Source organism: Pelophylax lessonae, assembly GCF_965119305.1.
Source record: "Pelophylax lessonae genome assembly, chromosome: 1".
In the NCBI taxonomy this organism is placed as follows: Eukaryota; Metazoa; Chordata; class Amphibia; order Anura; family Ranidae; genus Pelophylax; species Pelophylax lessonae.
Window position 1 is genome coordinate 580214678 of NC_138768.1, and position 21756 is coordinate 580236433.

Here is a 21756-nt window from a genome sequence, read left to right on the forward strand (position 1 = left end):
TAAAAAAAATCTATTTTTATTTCAGTACCAAAAACAACAACAGATAACACATAAAAACAACCCAGTTGTTAGTCACATGTTACATGCATGTATTCAAACAGGATGGTCTAGAGAACTTTCCTACAGTTTGCCACTGGAGGTGTCCCAGACACATAAAAGGTAAGGTCGACGCGTTTCAGGGGAATACCGCTTCCTCAGGACAATTTTAAAGCCTAAACTTAACAAGATATTATAATTAGCAATTAATTACTAAATATAATATTTTATTTAATTATATTTTTAACCACTTAAGCCCCGGAAGATTTTACCCCCTTCCTGACCAGGGGGTATTTTGCGATTCGGCACTGCGTGACTTTAACGGACAATTGCGCGGTCGTGCGACGCTGTACCTAAACGAATTTGACGTCCTTTTTTTCCCACAAACAGAGCTTTCTTTTGGTGGTATTTGATCACCTGTGCGTTTTTTTGATCACGCGCTATAAACAAAAAAAGAGCGTCAATTTTGCAAAAATAACAATATTTTTCACATTTTTTTATATGAAATTCCCCCCAAAAAAAAAGTAAAAATCAAAATTTTTTAAAATTTTCGGCCAATTTGTTTTATGGTACATATGTTTGGTAAAAAAAAAATCGCAAAAAGCGCATTTTGATTGGTTTGCGCAAAAGTTATCGCGTTTACTAACAAAGGGAAAGATTTTTGTCATTTTTGTTGTTTTTTTTTTTTAACGCGTAATGGCGGCGATCTGCGATTTTTTTTGCGGTACTGCGACATTGGGGCGGACAGATCGGACCCTTGACTGACATTTGTGACACTTTTGGGGTTACCAGTGACATTTCTACAGTAATCAGTGCTATACATATGCACTGTTACTGTAAAAATACACTGGTTGTGAAGGGGTTAACTTTATTTGGAAGGGAGGGGCTGTGTGTGTCCCTAGGGGCGTGCTTTCTACTGTGATTGGCTGTGGCTTGAGCTGTAAGGACACTGATCAACGGATCTACATACTAGATCCGTTTTATCAGTGTCTTTACAGCGAGGAGAATGACAGGCAGCTTGTTTACACAAGCTGCCTGACATTCTCCCTCTCCCCCGCCGATCGCCGAGTGACCGGCGGACATCGGGTCCGCTGGTCACACGCGCGGGGGGGTCTGTGACCACGCGGGAGCGCGCCTCCGGGGGCGCGCGCTCGCTCCCTAGACCCTCACAAGCTAGTGACGTAGCCCTACGTCACTTTGCCTGTGAGGGGCTGACTGCCGACGTAGATCGGCGTTAGGCAGTCGGCAAGTGGTTAACTGTGTCCTGAGGAAGCGGTATTCCCTCAAAATGTGCTGACCTTACCATTTATGTCTGGGACACCTCCAGTGGCAAACTGTAGGGAGGCTCTCTAGATCATCGCGTTTGAATACACGCATGTAATGTAACTAACAACTGGGTTGTTTTTATGGAAACATTTTTTTTGTGTATCTGTTGTTGTTTTGATACTGAAATAAAAATAGATTTTTTACAAAATATATGTGTTATTACTTCTGGAGGGATATACAAAGTCCCACCTATCTATATATTTTTGGTTTTGTGTTTACAAACAGGGATGATACCTGTAGCAGTTAAACCAATAGGCTATTACCAGTTTATTTATTTACATTATAAAATCTACTAAGATTACTAAAACAAACGTCACTGTTAAAATATGAACTTGGCCTACCTTATAAGTTGACAGTGTCACTGAGTAGATCAGTGGACGGTGTGTGGGCAGTGTCAGTGGGCAGTGGATTTTGTGTGGCCAGTGTCGTTTGTGTAGTAGATGGTGCGTAGACAGTGTCAATAAGACAGAGATTGGTGTCAGTAGGGAGAGGTTGGTGTCAGTAGGGCAGTGGATGGTATCAGTATAGCAGTTGATGGTGTCAGTAGGGGAGAAGATGGTGTCAGTAGGGCAGCAGATGGTGTCAATAAGGCAGTGGATGGTGTCAGTAGGGAAGAGGTGGGTGTCAGTAGGGAAGAGGTTGGTGTCAGTATGGCAGTGGACAGTGTCAGTAGGGGAGAGGTTGGTGTCAGTAGGGGGGAGGTTGGTGTCAGTAAGGCAGTGGGCAGTGTCAGTAGGGGAGAGGTTGATGTCATTAGGGCTGTGGATGGTGTCAGTAGGGGAGAGGTTGGTGTCAGTATGGCAGTGGACAGTGTCAGTAGGAGAGAGGTTGGTGTCAGTAGGGCAGGAGATGGTATCAGCAAGGTAGAGTTTGGTGTCAGTAGGGGGGAGGTTGGTGTCAGTATGGCAGTGGAAGGTGTCAATAGAGCAGAGATCGCTGTCAGTAAGGCAGTGGATTGCGTCAGTCACTAGAGCAGTTGATAGTGTCAATAGGGCAGTGAATTTTGTCAGTAGGTCGGAAGATGGTGTTGGTAGGGCAGTGGATGGTGTTAGTATATTTATATATTTTACAATTACTTTTTTACATTTTATTTAAAGAGGGAAAGGACAGAGGCTGTTGTCCCCAAGAAAACAGCCTCAAAGGGGATAGGGGAAAACCCGAACGGTAATTGGACTTTCTCAGTATCTTTTGGTGCAGAAATCTCATAGCAAAAAAATGTATAAAAACATGCAAAATTGATTAGATCCAAAATGTTTTAAAAGAACAAAGACATATAGTCCAACAGTAGTTCATTAACCACTTGCCGCCCGCCCACCGTCAATTGACGGCGGAGCGGTGCGACCATTATCCTGGGAAGACGTCATATGACGTGATCCCAGGAAACAGGGCAGGTGCGCGATCGTGTGCGCGCCGCCCTGCATTGCCGGTGTCGGGGTGTCCCCGGGACACCCCCCGTCACCGGCAGGGGGGAAACAGCCAATGGGCGTGGCTGTTTTCCACGTGATCGGCTGTGTTCCAATGACACAGCCGATCACAATAGAGGAGCCCGGGAGATGACCGCGCATGCGCGATCGGGAGCGCGCAGCGCGGTCATGTCGGTGGCACTGTGTTCCGTAGGAACACAGCTGTCACCGGCAGTAGTAAACAGTCACTGACCGTGACTGTTTACTATGTGATTGGCTGTGAATCCATTCACAGCCGATCACAAAATGTAAACAAAGAGCAGTAACTCACTGTTACTAGCTCTTCTCCCCTCGTACAGTTTCCAGTATGAGGGGAGCAGAGCTAGAAACAGTGAGTTACTGCTCTGTACACCTGTAAAAAGTAAAATCACACTAAAATCACACTAATAAATGTCCCCACACAGTCCTCAGCCCCCCCCCCCCAATGTCACCTGTCACCCAACAGTCACCTCATCAGTGCCCAGAAATTGACACCCATAAGGCTACGTTCACATGTGTTCACATGCCCAAAAAAGTACAAGAGCTTCTTTGGGGCGTCATGCGTTGTTTGCGTGATGTTACCTCGATTCGGCAGGCGGAAATCGCAGCAACATCGCACAGCGTTTGGGGTGCTATTGCAAATCACGGGCAACGCACAGGCGTCCCGCAATTTGCAATGATTTCTGGATCGCGGGCAGAATCGCAGTGATTCTGCCTGCGATCGCTACGCTCACATGTGAACGTAGCCTAAAGTTCACCGGTCACCAGAGACTGCCATCAGTACCGCCGTGCACCATCGCCCGTCACCTGTCACCCATCAGTGACCATCGCCCGTCAAATGTCACCCCATCAATCACCTTCACCTGTCACCCCATCAGTCATCGTCATCTGTCACCCTATCAATCATCGTCACTTGTCACCCTATCAGTGATCGTCACTTGTCACCCCATCAATCATCGTCCCATGTCACCCCGTCAGTGATTGTCATCTGTCACCCCATCAATCATCGTCACTTGTCACCTCATCAATCATCGTCACCTGTCACCTCATCAATCATCGTCACCTGTCACCCCATCAGTCATCGTCACCTGTCACCCCATCAGTCATCGTCACCTGTCACCCCATCAGTCATTGTCACCTGTCACCCCATCAGTCATCGTCACCTGTCACCCCATCAGTCATCGTCACCTGTTTGCCATATATATGCAATCACTTACTGACCGCCTAATGACTATATGCGTCGGCCATTAAAAGCTAAATACTGGGGTTATGGCAGCAGATAGCCTCCATAACCCCGGTATTTTTTGAAACGGCGGGCGGTCGGCTTTCAGATAAGGGTGGTCCCAGTGGCGGATTCGCCGCGGAATTACCCTTACGGTGCAGGGGAAGAGGTGTCCCCCCCCTCCCGCCGCGTCCCAGACGTTTTCCCAGCTTACCGGACCCGCCGGCAGCGGGGAAAACGATCCGGTCCTGGATCCTCAGAGACAGGAAGTCGAGTGAGGGCAAGATGGCCCTCACTCGACTCTATGGTCTTGGAGGACCGGAGCTACGTCAAAAGACGTTGCCTAGCAACCGGTTTAAAGGGCCGCTTTTTTTTTTCTTTTTTTTTTTCCTCTTTCAACAATTTTTTTTTTCTTTTTTAGTGTAGTTGTGAGGTGTGAGGTCTTTTTGACCCCAGATCTCACAATAAAGAGGACCTGTCATGCCTATTTCTATTACAAGGGATGTTTACATTCCTTGCAATAGGAATAAAAATGATCAAAACATTTTTTTTTTAAACTGTGTAAAAAAAATAAATAAATAATAAATAAAATAAATAGGAAAAAAAAAAAAATTAATGCGCCCTGTCCCCGTTAGCTCGCGCGCAGAAGCAAACGCATACGCAAGTCCCGCCCACATATGTAAACGGTGTTCAAACCATACATGTGAGGTATCACCGCGATCGTTAGAGCGAGAGCAATAATTTGAGCCCTAGACCTCCTCTGTAACTCTAAGCTAGTAACCTGCAGAAATTTTTAAAATGTTGCCTATGGGGATTTTTAAGTACCAATGTTTGGCGCCATTCTGTGAGCATGCACAATTTTGAAGCATGACATGTTGGGTATCTAATTACTCGGCGTAACATTATCTTTCACATTATGGAAAAAAAATTGGGCTAAATTTACTGTTTTCTTATTTTTTAGTTCAAAAAAGTTAATTTTTTTCAAAAAAATCGCATTTGGAAGACTACTGCGCAAATATGGTGTGATAAAAAATATTGCAATGATCTCCATTTTATTCTCTAGGGTCTCTGATAAAAAAATATATATAATGTTTGGGGGTTCCAAGTAGTTTTCTAGCAAAAAAAATGATTTTAGCTTGTAAACACCAAGTGTCAAAAATAGGCCCAGTCTTAAAGTGGATAAATGGACAACTTTGTGTAAAGCGCTACTTGGATGTTAGGCCTATGTATGTGGCCAGGCTGTGAAAAAGTGTTACACATGTGGTATCGCCATACTCAGGAGGAATTGCAGAATGTATTTTGGGGTGCAATTTTTGCTATGTACATGCTATGTGTTAGAAATATTGCATAAATGGACAGCTTTGTGTAAAAAAAATGTGTTTTCATTTTCTTTCCACATTTTCCAAAAACTTGTGGAAAAAAATGACATATTCAAAAGACTCATTATGCCTCAAAAATTATACGTTGGGCTGTTGGCTTTCCAAAATGGGTCATTTTATGGGGGTTTCCATTGTCCTGGTGCTCCAGGGCCTTCAAAAGTGCGATAGGTTGTCAGGAAATGATATGTGTAATTTGTGCTCCTAGAATGCCGGACGGTACTACTTGGATGTTAGGCCTCTGTATGTGGCCAGGCTGTGAAAGTGTCTCACACATGTGGTATCACCATACTCAGGAGGAGTAGTAGAATGTGTTTTGGGGTGTAGTTGAAAGTATACATATGCTGTGTGAGAGAAATAACCTGTTAATACGTCAATTTGTAAAAAAAAAAAAAAAAAAATCTTTGCAAAGAGTTGTGGGAAAAAATTACAACTTTAAAAAACTCACCATGCCCCTTATTAAATACCTTGGAATGTCTACTTTCCAAAAAGGGGGGTATTTGTACTTTCCTGACTTTTTAGTGTCTCAAGAAATGAGATAGGCCTTCAGTACATCAGGTGTGGTCAAGTGTGATCAATTTTCAATGATTAGCACTATAACTTGTGGACTCTATAACTTTCACAAAGACCAAATAATATACAGTTATTTGGGTTATTTTGTAGCAGTATAAATTTTGGCCAAAATTTGTGAAGAAAAATTACTCATTTGCTAAATTTTATGACAGAAACAAAGAAAAGTGTGTTTTTTCACAATATTTTCAGTCTTTTTTTATTTATAGCACAAAAAATAAAAACCCCAGTAGTGATTAAATACCATCAAAAGAAAGCTCTATTTGTGTGAAAAAAAGGACACACATTTTTTATGGGTACAGTGTTGCATGACTGAGTAATTGTCATTCAAAGTGTGAGAGCGCTGAAAGCTGAAAATCAGTCTGGGCAGGAAGGGGGTGAAAGTGCACTGTAGGCAAGTGGTTAAACAAAATTATTATTTTTTCTGTAACATAGGACCAAGTGGGAATATCATCTGGTAGATACTTATAATGAAGACAAAGTGCAGTAGTTCATGTTAGGCGTGTATTCCTCAACATGTTTCGCGGTTATGATCTTCTTCAGGTGGATAAGTATATAAAAGCATTCTAGAAGTCGCACAAGCCACCCAGACCAGAAGGCGATTCAGCCAAAAACTCTCCCCCGCCGGACATGGGGGACTATGATAATGATCACAAGTAAACAATGCCAGTTAGATCAGGGAATTTGAACGTCCATTGTGGCCACAGTAAGGTATATTCACAGAGAAAACGTGACTGAGGGTAAGGGTCGGAGGGCCTCAATTGTCATTCAATGAGAAATGAGAGCCATCAGTAAGGTGTTAGAAGCTATAAATCCTCGAGACAGTATTTTTGATAGTAGTGATCAGAACCCACTGGTGCAGATATCCCCAGCCTTTTTTATTATTATTTATTTTTACAATTTTTTTTATTTATTATTTTTTTTACAATTGTTTTGGAGCCAGTTGGGGGGATTTGGTGAAATATCGGGGGTCTTAACAGAAACCTTGATGTCTCACTTTTATGACAGAGAAAGGAATTGGGGACACAGGTTCTTCAATTCATTCCTCTGCAGCCTGAGCTAAACGAATGGGAAGTGATCTGTGCTGAGCAGCTTCCCGTTCATTTACAAACAGAACCATAGTAAACAACACAGTTTACTATGCTTCAATTAATATTAAACAGTACAAATCACTCACACTGTTCATTCAGAAAAGGAAGAGGCTGGTAAATGACATAGGAGAGGAATGGTGGCATTTACCAGAACCAATTGCCATTGGCTGTATTTTCCTCCTGCAGCCACTGAATCTGGCTTTCAGCAGCTGAAGGAGGAAATTAAAGTCGATCAGTTCTCGCAAATTCCACTCCCACTGTTCCTCCTGTCCACGTCTGACTTAAAGGTAGCAGGCTGAATTCCTGGGGTCCGGATTCTGGCTCCCCTGCAATCAGCCGCAGTGGAGGCTCACAGAGCAGCCGGCGTTGTAAATGCAGTCCAGTGGCTCAGCCGGGTTAGTCCAACCTGATCCATCCTCCCAAATCCGAGCTAGTGTTAGAACTGCAGACAATTTGGCACTCCCCCCCTCAAGTTGGTGCCTCAGGCAGGTGCCCCCCCTGCCGCTCCTAGTTTTGACCCTGCTGGGGGCAGCCACCCCTTCTGGCCCTTCTCTCACCCACCAACTGTATTCTGGCGGTTGAGAGACACAGCTCACAACCCATGTGTCATGCCAGTTTTTTTGCGATATCGCACTTATCACTTAGCACTGATAACTGTATTGGTGTCACTGGTCCCCAAAAAGTATCACTTAAGCCTTGTACACATGATCAGATTATCGAACGATCTGTCGTCCATTTTTTGTTGCATGCTAGTCTGATGTGGAAAGTGAAGAGGTTACTTTCATGCGAAAATTCCCGTACGACAGAATTCAATTGTTTTGTATGTGTTCTTTCGTTTCTGAGCATGCCTAGTCTTGCTCTTAAGATTTTTTTCAGACGAAAACTGTACAAATTAACCACTTAAGCCCCGGAGGATTTGGCTGCTCAAAGACCAGGGCCTATTTTGCGATTCGGCACTGCGTGAATTTAACGGACAATTGCGTGGTCGTGCAACGCTGTACTTAAATTAAATTGACGTCCTTTTTTCCCCATAAATATAGCTTTCTTTTGGTGGTATTTGATCACCTGTGTGATTTTTACTTTTTGCGCTATAAACAAAAAAGAGCGACAATTTTGAAAAAATAACAATATTTTTCACATTTTTTATATGAAATTCCCCCCCAAAAAATTTTTAAAATCAAAATTTTTTAACATTTTAGGCCAATTTGTTTTCTGCTACATATTTTTGGTGGAAAAAAGTGTATTTTGATTGGTTTGCGCAAAAGTTATTGCGTTTACTAACTAAGGGAAAGTTTTATGTCATTTTTATTGTTTTTTTTTTTAAACTAGTAATGGTGGTGATCTGCGATTTTTTTTTTTTGCAGGGACTGCGACTTTGCGGCGGACAGATCGGACCCCTGACTGACATTTTTTACACTTTTTGGGGTACCAGTGACATTACTACAGTAATCAGTGCTATACATATGCACTGTTAATGTAAACATGACACTGGCAGGGAAGGGGTTAACTTTATTAGACATCCAGGGGTTAAGTGTGTCCCTAGGGGCGTGCTTCTAACTGTAAAGGGGCGTGGCTTTTGATGTAACCACAGAGACATACGATCTTACATAGCAGGATTATCTCTGCAGTTACACCAGGGAGAATGAAAGGCGGCTTTGTTTACATTAGCCGCCTGCCTTTCTCCCTCTCCAGCGGCCGGCAGACATCGGAGCCGCCGGTCACTCGCGCTGGGATGGCAGTGAACGAGCGGGGCGGGAGCGTGCCTCCGGCGGCGCGCGCTCGCCCCCTATTGGCTCGCGGGCGAGTGACGTACCCATATGTCACTTTGCCCAAGGGGGGCTGACCGCCGCATTTTGTAGCCTGCACATCCCGTTTTTGTCGTCCGAAAATCCGTAATCGGCTGTCGAAAGCACCATACTAACAATCCGAAAATCGGCAGATCGTTTGTCGGACAAAATTTCCCTTCCGATCTTCTTATCGTGTGTACGGCCTTTAGTGTCAGTTTTGTCTGCCGCAAAGTCCGTAAATCTATCCCATAGTTTGTAAACGCTATAAATTTTGCGCAAAACTAATCAATATACACTTTTTGGATTTTTTTTTAACCAAAAATATGTAGCAAAATACAAACTGGCCTAAACTAATAAAGAAATGTAATTTTTTAAATTTTTTTATGGATGTGTTTTATAGCAGAAAGTAAAAAATATTGTTGTTTTTTTTTTTCAAAATTGTCGCTCTTTTTTTGTTTATAGCACACAAAATAAAAACCGCTGGTGATCAAATACCACCAAAAGAAAGCTTGCAGCACACAGGAACAGAGCTGAGGCTGTCAATTACTGACTGTGCCCTCCCCTGTCACCATTTTTCTCTTGGTGTCAGAAAAACGTATTATAAGTGATTCATGCAGATAACAGGGGAATGAGGCAGCAGACAGCAATGACACTTTGTGCTCTGGATTGAGACAAGTACATACTATAGAGGGATATGCTTTGTTCATATTTCATGTCTGAGGTTTACAAGGACTTATTGTGTGCATTTATAGCAGGCAGACAACCCTCACATCTGTTTGAGGAAGTTAACAGAATTGCTCAGAAACTACAGAACATAAACCAGTAAGAATCCAGATGGCCTGGAGAGGATTTCTTTTTTCATAATTGGAATTTTCAATTCCCACCAACAGACATCCTAAGAAACCATAGCACACAGAGGAATGCTATATATGAATAAAACAGCCATACCTATAGCAGCCCACCCTGCCCAGTAGCAGAGCTCTCCTGGTGATGGTAATTCTTCTGAATCAGGAAGACAAATTGGTTGCATGTTAGTCACCTCCTTTGACAGATGCAGTAAAGCTATATCAAAGGAATGGTCATTGCTCTGTGGATAGTTGTAGTTCTCATGTCTGATAAGAGCATCAATTCCAACACACGTCTCTGCTAAGTCAAGTCCAAAGCAAACCTTCAATGATGCAAGCTTCTGGTCTCTGCATAGAAATAATACAGCTATTTAAAATAGAATACTGAACATGCATGTCTTCAATCAAGTTTTGTTAATGTTGTTTCTAGTCAAAATGAAAAATGATTTGAATCCCACCATGTCTCACAGTAGAGGATCGCAACTCATCTGTTTAGATAATAGTATCCTTAGTTCCACTCCCTATAATAACACAACTGATTGGAGGGTCTTTATTTCTACTTTTAAAATGGACCAGTAGCTTATAAAAAATCTTTACCTGAAAGACTTAAATTATAACTAAAGGCATTTTTTTTTATACTTTTTTTTAGTTTTGGATAGAATAGAGGTGGATTAGAACATGTAATTTTTTTATTGCTGTCTGTGTCCCTGTTAAGGAGATTTACCCTCTCTATTTGTCCTGTTTACCATTATCATTGAAAGTGAAAGTAAAAGGAAATCCTAAATTTTGGGTTGTTCCCAGTAAAGTAATAGAGGGAAAATCTTCCAATGGGGACCTGGAGGTCCCTAAGGAATTCCCTTAATTTTCAGGGATTTCCTTTCACTTCCTGATTTGGTCATAGTGTGAAGGAATGTGATGAACACTTGTGAATTAAGCAAAATGTCTATTTTTCTATGTGTATTTTTTTATACATGTACATATATTTTTCCTGTCTTCCTTACTCAAAATGGCCATAACTAGATACCTACTCCCCCCGCCCACCGAGATGGAATGTGAGAAGAAAGATGGAGCCTTGGCACAGTGCCTTCAAAAGAAGATAACATTCATGAACTCGAAGGGGACCACCTTATAACGGACCTGACTATTCAGAAAGCTGCAAATAATCAGTATTATGCTAATATTATGCTTATGACGTACTGACATATGACACCGCCTACTAACTATATAATAGACTGTACATTAGAAATAAACAGGAAGTATAATTTACCTGAACATGTGTGTCAGTCTATGATATCCTCGTGCATGCACTCTAATTACCTATTTAATCAGATCCAGCAGCAAGAAATCTATTTTGAACCTGATTGGGGTTCGCAAAACATTTACAAATGGCACCCAACGTGGGGCTCCAGGTTCGTCCGACAAAAAGCCGCATAGGAGGTTTGGCGACTGGATGAGACAGACCCAAGAGGGACTTGCGCACCCCTGAGATTACGGTAGGTACTTTTACCTTACCACTGTACGACTTGTTTCTGTCTTATCTTATCACTGATCTTGCCGGCTTTCCAAGGACATCTCAGAGGTGGGTAATCCTCACCTGGGGCTGTTTTTATTAACCTGCTGTAAGATTTCTGCTGGCTGTATATTGTTTGTTCAGTGTCTGCCATCCTGAGTGAGTGTGTCTCTGCAGGCTGGAAGGTTGCATTTGTGTGTCACCAAGTGAGCTGTTTTGCCCTTGGATTCAAGTGAGCTGTTTTGCCCTTGAATAAGACGGATATTTGCAACGTACGTCCTTCGGGACGGGTTACTCAGGGGGTTGACTGATTTGAAGGATCCTCTGAGGGGAAAGCCCGGCTGCAGGTGGATGCCTGACACTAGGGGAGGCAGGAGTAATGTCTTCAGTGTCTGTCGTTTTGCTTGAAGTGTGTCTCAATAGGCTGATACAATAGTTGTAAGCGTGCCTTGGTTTCAAGTGAGCTGTCTGCCCTTGAAAAGATGGACCTTACAACATACGTCCTTCGGGATGGGTTACTCGGGGGGTTGACTGGTTAGAGGTACCCCTGAGGGTTAAGCTCACTTGTTGAGGTCACATGACAAGAGAGAGACGACAGGAGTTGTGTTTTGTTCTGTGTGTGTTGTGAAATGAAACCTACATTATTGCACAGATAAATCCAGTCAGGTTTAAGGTTGCTACGGGCAACAGAGAGAGAGACAGAGAGAGGAAGGGGTTACGTTTTGAGTTTTTCTTTTTTCAGTTCAACCCCCTCCTTCTGTGCGTCCCTGACAGTTTTTTTTTTCCTTCTGAGACTCGCACTGTTGTGCTGTTATCTGGTAAACCCCCCCACGCTAGCAGCTGGCATACTTTTTTTTTCTCATGAGAAAGCGGGAGGGGGTCACTCCTTGCGCGGAGTTTGGAGGACAATCGGTCTCAGCATTCCCAAACATATGAAATTATTACTTTTTTTATGGAATTTTTGGAGTTTTGCCATTTAAACATTTGTGTATAAAGTGTACGAACCGCTGGCAAGAGTGCTAATCGTGATAAAAAACATTTTTTATCAGGAGACGCAGTTTGCCATAGTTGGCTGGATGTTTTGTGGCTATTTTTTTTTTTTTTTTTATAGAATTAGAAATAATGAGAAAATGGGTCCCTATGATAAAGGGAGCTCTGGTGCAAAATTTTGAACATTGGCTACTTGCCAAAGGGGGGTTCAACTGTGAATATCTTTGTTCCTGTAATGGTTATAAAATGTATTTTTGGACAGAAAGGGTTACCGCAGTTAGTGTGACCATTGAACCCTATTGGCACTGAGCCAAAAGTTTCAATTAGATTAACTCTTTATCTGCTTATAATATTTAAGAGATATTTAGGGGGCATCCTCTATTGCAGGAGGGGAACCTCTGGTCAGCTCTGGTCACCCCTGGTCTGAGTTTTGAAAATTGGCACACAGCCAAAACCTTTACATCAAGTTAAGCGATTAGTACTGCCCCCTCTGGCCGTCAGCTATGACAGTGGCAGGAGAACAGAGAAGAGTGACTTGCATTTGAGCTGGGTGGCCCAGAGGGGGGGGGAGGAATATGGATCACCATATTAGCAAACCGGAGAAGGGTAAGTTTGTGAGTTCAAACAAACAAAAGTGCTGACAGGCTGCAGAGCAACCGTAGGAGTAGCAGCATATGCTGATAATAGAACAGAAAGGAATGTTGTGTGAGAACAGCTAAGACATTGCATAATGAATGATAGATCGTAGAAGCTAAGAAAGATGACAATCAAGGTTGGAAATTGCATCACGTATGAGTATTATCAAGTCGATCATAAAGCCAATAAGCCTCCGCCCTATCATGGCGTCTGGAGAGATAACGGGGAGGGTCCTTACTCTCCGCCCTCCACCCATTATCCTCACACCACTCCTACTCAAAACGCAACCCACAAGGACAGTTCCTACAGACGGCCATCTTGGTGCAGTCAAGTCTTCACTTCCTGCCCCGCCCAGTACAGTTCCTGCAAACGGCCATCTTGGTGCAGTCATGTCTTCACTTCCTGCCCCGCCCAGTACAGTTCCTGCAGACGGCCATCTTGGTATACCCGGAAGGCCTAACAAAGGTCTATATCCAATTTTCCCTGTTCTAACACTCCCATCCTCCCTGGATTACAGTTCCAATATACTAGTGATGAAGACACATCCGACTGGGACGACCAACCGCAGGTGACAAGCGCACCCAAAGATTTAACCCCATCACGAACAGCGACCTTAATGACAAGTCTGCCTGACCCAGAAACACAGCCAATGCCCCTATACCACAGGATAGTACAGCTACAAGAAATTTACCTAGTCTTGAGCCACTCCGAGTGGGGACATTTCCTGTTTTGCTTGCCAGATTTGTGGTGTCTTCTACATGCCCCTCGCATCTGCTAGGAGCTGACTCCTACCTGGAAAAACATGCCTCCGGAGAGACTGGACCCATTGAAGCCAGCTCAATCCGAAGCTATCGCAAAACAGGTTGAGACCCTTGTGTCTAATGGTGCTTTGATACCCTGTACTTCTGAATGAAACATACCTTTGTTCCCAGTGAAGAAACGGATCCCAAAAAGGTGAAATACAGAATGGTCCAAGATTTCCAAGCCAATTTGCCAAAGCCATAACACCCGTCCTTGATACCTGGCAACAGGAACACCCTACAATGACTCTTCTCCTCTTTGCAGATGACTACCCCGCTGCTGAAGAAAATTCAGAAAGTCTACTATGCTACCGTGCAGAACAAGGCTGTAAGGCCTCCAAAGAGAAAATACAGTGGTGTTCCAGACTGTCACCTTTTTAAGCCACTGCATTTCTAAAAGGCACAAGACATATCACATCAGACCGAGTAGCCGCAATCCAGAATATTCTTCAACCAAAAGCAGCTAAACAACTGCATGCCTTTCTTGGACTCATATCTTACTGCAGGGCGTGGATCCCTGATGCATCCCTCCTCATGCAACCACTCTATGATGCTCTCAAGTCTGTGCCATTTACCCTGTCAAACGAGGCCCTGGACAATTTTATTCTGCTGAAGCAAGCAATATCCACAGCTCCTGCTTTGGGCCTTCCAGATTATGAGAAACTCTTCAAACTGTTTGTGTCGGAGAAGAATGGCCACGCCACAGGGGTCCTGGCTCAGGAAAATGGAGGACGGACTAGACCCATTGGTTACTACTCTTGCCGCCTAGACCCCGCGGCTAGAGGTGGTCCTTCCTGTCTAAGGGCTGTCTTTGCTGCCCAAGCACTCCTAGAAAAAACTTCAGACCTTGTCCTAGCACACCCCCTGCTTCTTCTGGCACCGCATGACATTGCTGCCATCCTAAATCAGGTGCAACTTCGACACCTGTCCACGGCCAGACATCTACAGCTGCAAATCTCCCTCCTACTTCCTGACAACGTGACCCTCCAAAGGTGTCTCACTCTCAACCCGGCCACCCTTCTGCCATTTTTCGAGGGGGGAGAAGGAGAAAGTGACAAAGGAGACCCCTATGATACTCCACATGACTGTCTTGAAATTATGCGCTTGGAAACCTCATATCTCCCTACAGTGAGTAAAATTACTCTGGAAAACCCTGACTACACACTTTTTGTGGATGGCTCTAGATATGCAGATGAAGGAGGCAAGTACCACACAGGTTATGCTGTGACCTCTGAATTTGAAATCCTACAAGCAGGAGCATTACCACCAACTGTATCTGCCCAAGAAGCAGAGCCCTCACTGCAGCGTGCAAAATAGCAGAAGGAAGAAGAGCCAACATTTACACAGACTCAAGATACACCCTTGGAGTAGCTCATGATTTTGGTATCATCCGGAGAGCTAAAGGGTTCCTGACAGCGGCCGGGAACACCGGTGAAATATGGCCCTGCCATAAAGGATTTAATGGATGCACTACTCCTACTGGAACAAGTGGCTGTCTTGAAGGTTAAAACACATGGCAAGCTGAATTCTCAAGAAGCCAGGGGAAACCACTTGGCAGATAAAGCGGCCAAACCAACGAAAAACGGTCGAAGCGGCTGAAGAGCAGAGTGAATCCCCAGTGCAGATGCCTTTGGCAGTGCATGTGCCATCTGACAGACTATACCTAGCCACTATGCAAAGGCAGCCTACACAGATGAAAAGCTGGAATGGATCGACAAAGGAGAAGAATATGAAAGACGGGGAGGACAGAAAAGACACTGCAGAAACATTTGGAAAAACCCCTATATCCATCCAAGAGGATACACATTGATCACATACAGATGCCAAAAAGCGGCCGATATGAATACGCCCTAGTGGTGGTGGACATGTTCTCGGGCTGGCCAGGAGCCTACGCAGTCACAAACATGACAGCTGAAACCACGGCTAAAAAGAAAAAACGACTTAGTGAGATAGTATGTAGATTTGGGGTCCCAGAGGTGATAGAGAGCGATCAGGGCCCAGCTTTCACAGCCACCCTAACAAAAGAGATTTGGGCAGCACTGGGAGTTCAGTTGGTTTTACACACCCCATACCACCCTCAAAGTAGTGGGAAGGTAGAAAGGATGAATGGGATTCTAAAGAACAGGATGTTAAAGATGGCCCAAGAGACTAACATGAGTTGACCAGACAGTTTGCCTATCGCCCTGTTCAGTGTCAGACACACCCCCCCGGGGGGGGGGGGGAACACGCCCTGTCTCCATATGAAATTTTGTTTGGTTCAGCCCCCAGACTTGGCTGTTACTCCCCACAGCAGTTGCAGTTACAATCTGATGTGTTAACTTATGTTACATATTTGTCTAAATCCTTAACTAATATCCATTCTCGAGTATTTTCCTCCATTCCAGATCCAGAAACAGACTCAGGAACCCACAGTCTTCAGCCAGGAGATTGGGTGTTAGTGAAGAAATTCACAAGGAAAAACTCACTTGATCCCCGATATGAAGCACCTGGATACACGCCTTTCACTGCAAGAAAGCCCAATCTCCTGAAGACAAGATCCTGCTGGCAGCACAATGATTGTGCTGTATATCCTTTTTCTAATAAGTTTGATAAAAGCTCAGCAGGTGATTATCACCAAAACAGGTACTCAACAGGCGGCCATCACTAAGACAAATGGTGTCACTACATTTTGGTACAATTCATCCAGCACACAAGTGGTTACGTTTATTTTTTTTGATTTTTGTAGTATAATACCCCTGATAAATACACTGACCCAGCACAAAGCCACAGGAGGAAGCGAGCAGCTCCCGCTGGAAGCTTTGATCCTCATGTGTACATAGATGCCATAGGGGTCCCAAGGGGGGTCCCAGATGAATTCAAAGCTAGGGATCAGGTAAAAGCTGGTTTTGACTCTTTACTCCCCATAATAACTGTCAACAAGAATGTAGATTGGATTAACTACATATATTATAACCAACAGAGATTTGTGAGTTACACCAGGGATGCCCTCCAGGGAATTGCTGACCAGTTAGCCCCCAATTCCTATATGACACTCCAGAACCGGATGGCCTTAGACATGGTGTTAGCTGAGAAAGGAGGTGTCTGTAAAATGATAGAAAAAAAAACGGGAACCTGTTGCACATACATTCCTGACAACACTGGTCCAAATGGTAAGGTTATTCTAGCTATCAAGAAATTGGAAGATCTGTCGTTTGAGTTGAAGAAGAACTCAGGTATTACAGACCGTTGGGATCAATATTTTAGCTGGATGAGTGGGTGGCAGAAGGTGCTCGCCCAGATAGGAGTAACAGTACTAATAATCCTTGTTCTTTTAGCCCTGATTGTATGCTGTGTTCTACCATTTATAAAGAAGCTAATGAGCAAAGCTGTAGACAATAGCACACCTACATTTCTCCACCAAGAAGAAGAAGACCGCCTTATGATGGAAGAGGACAAACCCTTCACCCCTCTACAGTCACTCCCTGTTCATAATTTCACAGTTCTATAGGGTTATAGGGATAGATAGCACCTGACTGCCCTCTCCAGGCTGTATCGAGGGGGGTAGTGAACTAGTTACTGCTCTTCTCTATGTACAGCCCTAAAAAAGTTCTGGAGGAGTTTGGGCCAGGTGAGTAGGCACTTTAGTATGAGGGACAGAAGAAATATAGCCATTTTAGGGGGGACTGTGAAGGAATGTAATGAACACTTGTGAATTAAGCAAAATGTATATTTTTCTATGTGTATTTTTTTTATACATGTACATATATTTTTCCTGTCTTCCTTACTCAAAATGGCTGTTACTAGATACCTACTCCCCCCGCCAACCGAGATGGAATGTGAGAAGAAAGATGGAGCCTTGGCACAGTGCCTTCAAAAGAAGATAACATTCATGAACTCGAAGGGGACCACCTTATAACGGACCTGACTAATCAGAAAGCTGCAAATAATCAGTATCATGCTAATATTATGCTTATGACGTACTAACATATGACACCGCCTACTAACTATTTAATAGACTGTACATTAGAAATAAACAGGAAGTATCATTTACCTGAACATGTGTGTCAGTCTATGATATCCTCGTACATGCACTCTAATTACCTATTTAATCAGATCCAGCAGCAAGAAATCTATTTTGAACCTGATTGGGGTTCGCGAAACATTTACAAATAGGACAGGAAGCGAAGGGAAATCTCCCAATGGGACACACATGGCGAAAAAAAAAAAAAATCTGACGGGGGTTATAACTCTGTCTTGCTTTATCCAAAATGAAAAAAGCTTTGCCTATAGTTCTACTTTAATTACAACATACACTTATACATATGAAAGGGCAAACAGAAATGAGAGTTTGGATGGTTATATCTTCGCTGTCATTTTAGGCCACAGGAGGCTTAAACTGACCTGTCAAGGTCAAAACAGCAAATATTAATAACTACAGAAAAAAAAGGGAATATACTTACCTTTCTGGTGGCCCATGTCTTGGCATGCCACTGTGATCCTGCTCCCAGAAGTTACAAGTATTTAATGCTTCTATGTGTATGAAATTCTGCTACCCTCACCATATGAGGAGGTGGGACTAATTATTGTCAGTCAGTGGTGGCCAGAGAGATGCATCTTATATGCATTTTTAAGACATTGGCCACCAGAAATACTTAAAGCGGACCGCCACCCAAAAGGGGAAGCTCTGCTTGTTTGCCTCCTCCCCCCCTCCGCCTGCCACATTTGGCACTTTTCGGGGGGAGAGGGGTGCGGGGACCTGGTTTTGACAGGTATCTGCTCCCACTTCCGGCTGACTTCACTGTGAAAAACTAGGCCGGAAGTTCTGCCCCCTCCTCCTTCCCCCCACCACCGGGCCATTCACAAACCGCAGCACGCTTCGTGCATGGGCAGTAGAGAACTAGCTGAGGAGCCGCAAGGCTTCACTACCGGTTTCCCTTAGCCAAGATGGTGGCGGTAGCCCCCGAGAGGTGACTGAAAAATCAGCTCCGGTGAAGACACTACTGGATTGGTGGACAGGTAAGTGGCCTAATATTAAAAGTCAGCAGCTACAGTATTTGTAGTTGCTGACTTTTAATTTTTTCCGAAGGAGCCTAGAGCTCCTCTATAACTCTTCTTGCTACAGGAATGCGATTTGCTATGACCCCAACTTCACCTTTTCATTTTTTTTTTCTTAGGCTTGAAAGGTAAAAAAAATGCTGCACTTGTTGGAATGCTCATCCTCAGGACTCTGCCCCCAACCCCAGGGGTATCAAGATCTATGCTCACAGTATTCCTGGACAGCACAAATTTAGAAATCTTTATGTGAGTGCCGTACTGTCCCAGAGTAAGAACATTCCCTTGCAGCTGCCAAGTAAGAAAATTATGTACAAATAGCAATGGTCCCATGCAAAATGATATTTTTGTACTCCTCATAAAATACTTTACTTGAAATGTATTGTGGGGCACAGGAATTTGGAGGCTGTTGGGTTATGCTGCTGTCTAGAGGAGGATTGGACACTGGCAAAAAGAAAATGTGGGCCAGCACAGCTTATTACTGCCAGCAACTATCATGCTTCAATTTTAAAGCAAAGTAGTATAGAGATGATCATAAACACAGAGGGTGAGACCTGTTTCCCTGGATGGACTTCAAGAAAAGGATTTTAGAAACAGTACAAATCATATTTTCTATCCTATTGAGGGAAACAGGAATTCAGAGGCTGTCAGGATGTCCAAATGCTGTCTAGTTGCAATTAACGATTTGGAAGTGCCTCTGTCTCTTAGAGCATGGGCTTCACTAGTCATGCTGTTAAAGCTAGTGACCATAAACAGGAAAATCAGTTTTTGAGACAAAATATATAAACAATGTAGAAGTACCCACACAGTGTCTGCCAGGAGTCCTATCAGGTCTGAGTACCACATGTGCCTGGGGCACTCTGGAGCTGTTAGAATTACTGGAATGCCCTCCATTTAGAACCTGCAAAGGATTCAATTTTAGTGGAGGAAAAGCATAGATTGTACTAATTCCATGGAGCCACCAAAGTATCTACTATCTAAACTGGAGGACCTCTGTTTCGTGGAATCCAAGATGGGTTGGATGAACATATAAACAGGAGTGCAATGATGCCCTGCTCCAGAAGCCCCGCCTAGGCTGTATAAAGATTAGTCAATCTGTGCAGTGACAAAGGCAGGTTGAAAGTTATGAGCCAGGGAGGGGGCCAGAGACAAAATTAAAGCTTTTAGCCCCTGTAAATCACTTTCCATACCCAAGCATCTGAGATGTTGGTTGTCCTAGTGTCTGCAAAAGCTAACAGACATCACCCTACTTCGGAAAGCGAGAGCATCCCTCATTCTGAAGAAGATTTATTGGAAGGTTTGGGGGACTTTGAAAGTCCAGGTTTGCAGGCAGACTGCGTGCCAGGTTTAGGTTTGTCTCTTGAGGCTGACAAGTAATAAACATTCTTCTTGGGGTGAGTCTTTCAAGACTGAGCCTTGGACTTCGTTTGCTGGGGAGGGTGTGTACTTTTGCCACTGGCGATAGCCTTAATGAGAGCATCCAGGGCAACTCCAAGAAGGCATTATTCCTCAAAGGGCGTGCAAAGCAAGCACTTTTTGCATGCAGGAACCTGCTGCCCAAAATTTTATCAAGAGCCTTTCTCAAGTTCACTTGCAGGAGACTGATACAGAAGGCGAGGAGGGAGACTTTCGACAACCCTTTCACCCTGTAGCCCAATCTATGTCAATTTGCACTAGAATCAAGGGAGCAACTACTATAGTGATCAGATTTCTTCTGGCCATATCCCAATGAGCTAGAGTTTGACAGACTAAGGTCACGGCCAAGACAGGTTGCACTGCAAGGCCTGGCAATGAGAACAGATTTCTAGACAGTGCCTGCTTGTTGATGAGGACCTTTAAACACAGGTGCATCCTCCTCTGGGATAGTCAATGCTTTGTTAAGATAGGTACTTTGTTAAGATATATACTGCCAGGTGTTGGCAGTCTTAGGAGCCCCAAAAGAGTCTAGACCAGTGTTTCTCAACTCCGGTCCTCAGGGCACACTAACAGGCCAGGTTTGAAGGAAACAAATACATCACAGGTGATATCATTTGCTGCTCAGTGATTGCAGTATTCTAGTCTGCATCTCCCCAAGGTAATACTTAAAATCTGGCCTGTTAGTGTGCCCTGAGGATCGGAGTTGAAAAACACTGGTCTAGACTGATACTAGCATACTGATTCAAGTATAGTCTATTTTAGTTTAGGATGAATTGCAGACAACTCTACTGTAGGTTTGGTCTTAGCAGCTGAAGGCTCAGAGGCTTTTAAAGCCTTAAGCAGATTGAATAAGGATTTGGCCAATATAACCCTGCATTAGTAAAGTGAAAATTTCCAAGGAAAAAGCAGAGGAGACTGCCATGCCCAATGCAAATAAAGAAGACTAATAGAATGGCATAGACTCTAGCAGACAGCAAAATTCCAAGCTGTCAATAGAACCTCTAGTGGAGTGTGAGCTAAATGCACCTAGTACAGTGGGACTGTCCATCATGTCTAGAATCAAACAAGTCAGAACACAAGTGGTTTAGGATAAAAAGCTAGGCCTTAGATGCCTATGAACCTGTCAGCTTAGGTAACAGGAGTAGGGTCAGGCAGCATAGGGTGACCAAGTCACTGTAGATGGGCAGCAGGAATAAACCGATGAGAGTTCTTATCCAACTAGGAGCAGCAGCGTGAAGGTGCCTCCTTGATGCTGAATGGAAAAGGACCTAGCAGATGACATTGATGATCCATCCCTCAGCATTAAACCCTTCTGTGGTGAAATCGCTGGAAAGTGTAAATTCTAATGACACCCAGTGGCCCTAGTAATGAGGTAACTCCTACCTATTGACAAAGTGAGTCCTTAGAGACAGGGCTACACCTGCAGCTATAGCCATGGTTCTGGACCTGCAGTATTGCTGACTTTTATCAGTACACTCAGGTTTAGACAACGCCACAATGCAGAGCCCAGTGGCAGAAGGGGCTTTTAGATGGGGTGTGGGGGTTAAGGGCCAGAAACAAATTAGACTTTAAATGTGAAAATTGTTGACATTAGTAGATAGGAAGTCAGTTTTGTGTTGGAAAACGTAATACTCCAATATATTATTTTAATTATACATGTATTAACTTTTTTTTTTTT

At 43.7% G+C, this 21756-nt stretch overlaps 1 protein-coding gene across 1 annotated transcript in view; it reads right to left on the reverse strand.

The window, feature by feature from the left end:
- The window catches only part of LOC309548612 (ovochymase-2-like), a gene marked incomplete at its 5' end in the record, with an annotated part of 139578 nt that overhangs the window by 7279 nt on the left and 110543 nt on the right, over positions 1-21756 (reverse strand). The window contains one exon of the mRNA XM_082248589.1: positions 9799-10043. Within this exon, the coding sequence (XP_082104715.1) occupies positions 9799-10043 (245 nt within the window). The remainder of the gene's footprint in view (positions 1-9798; positions 10044-21756) is intronic.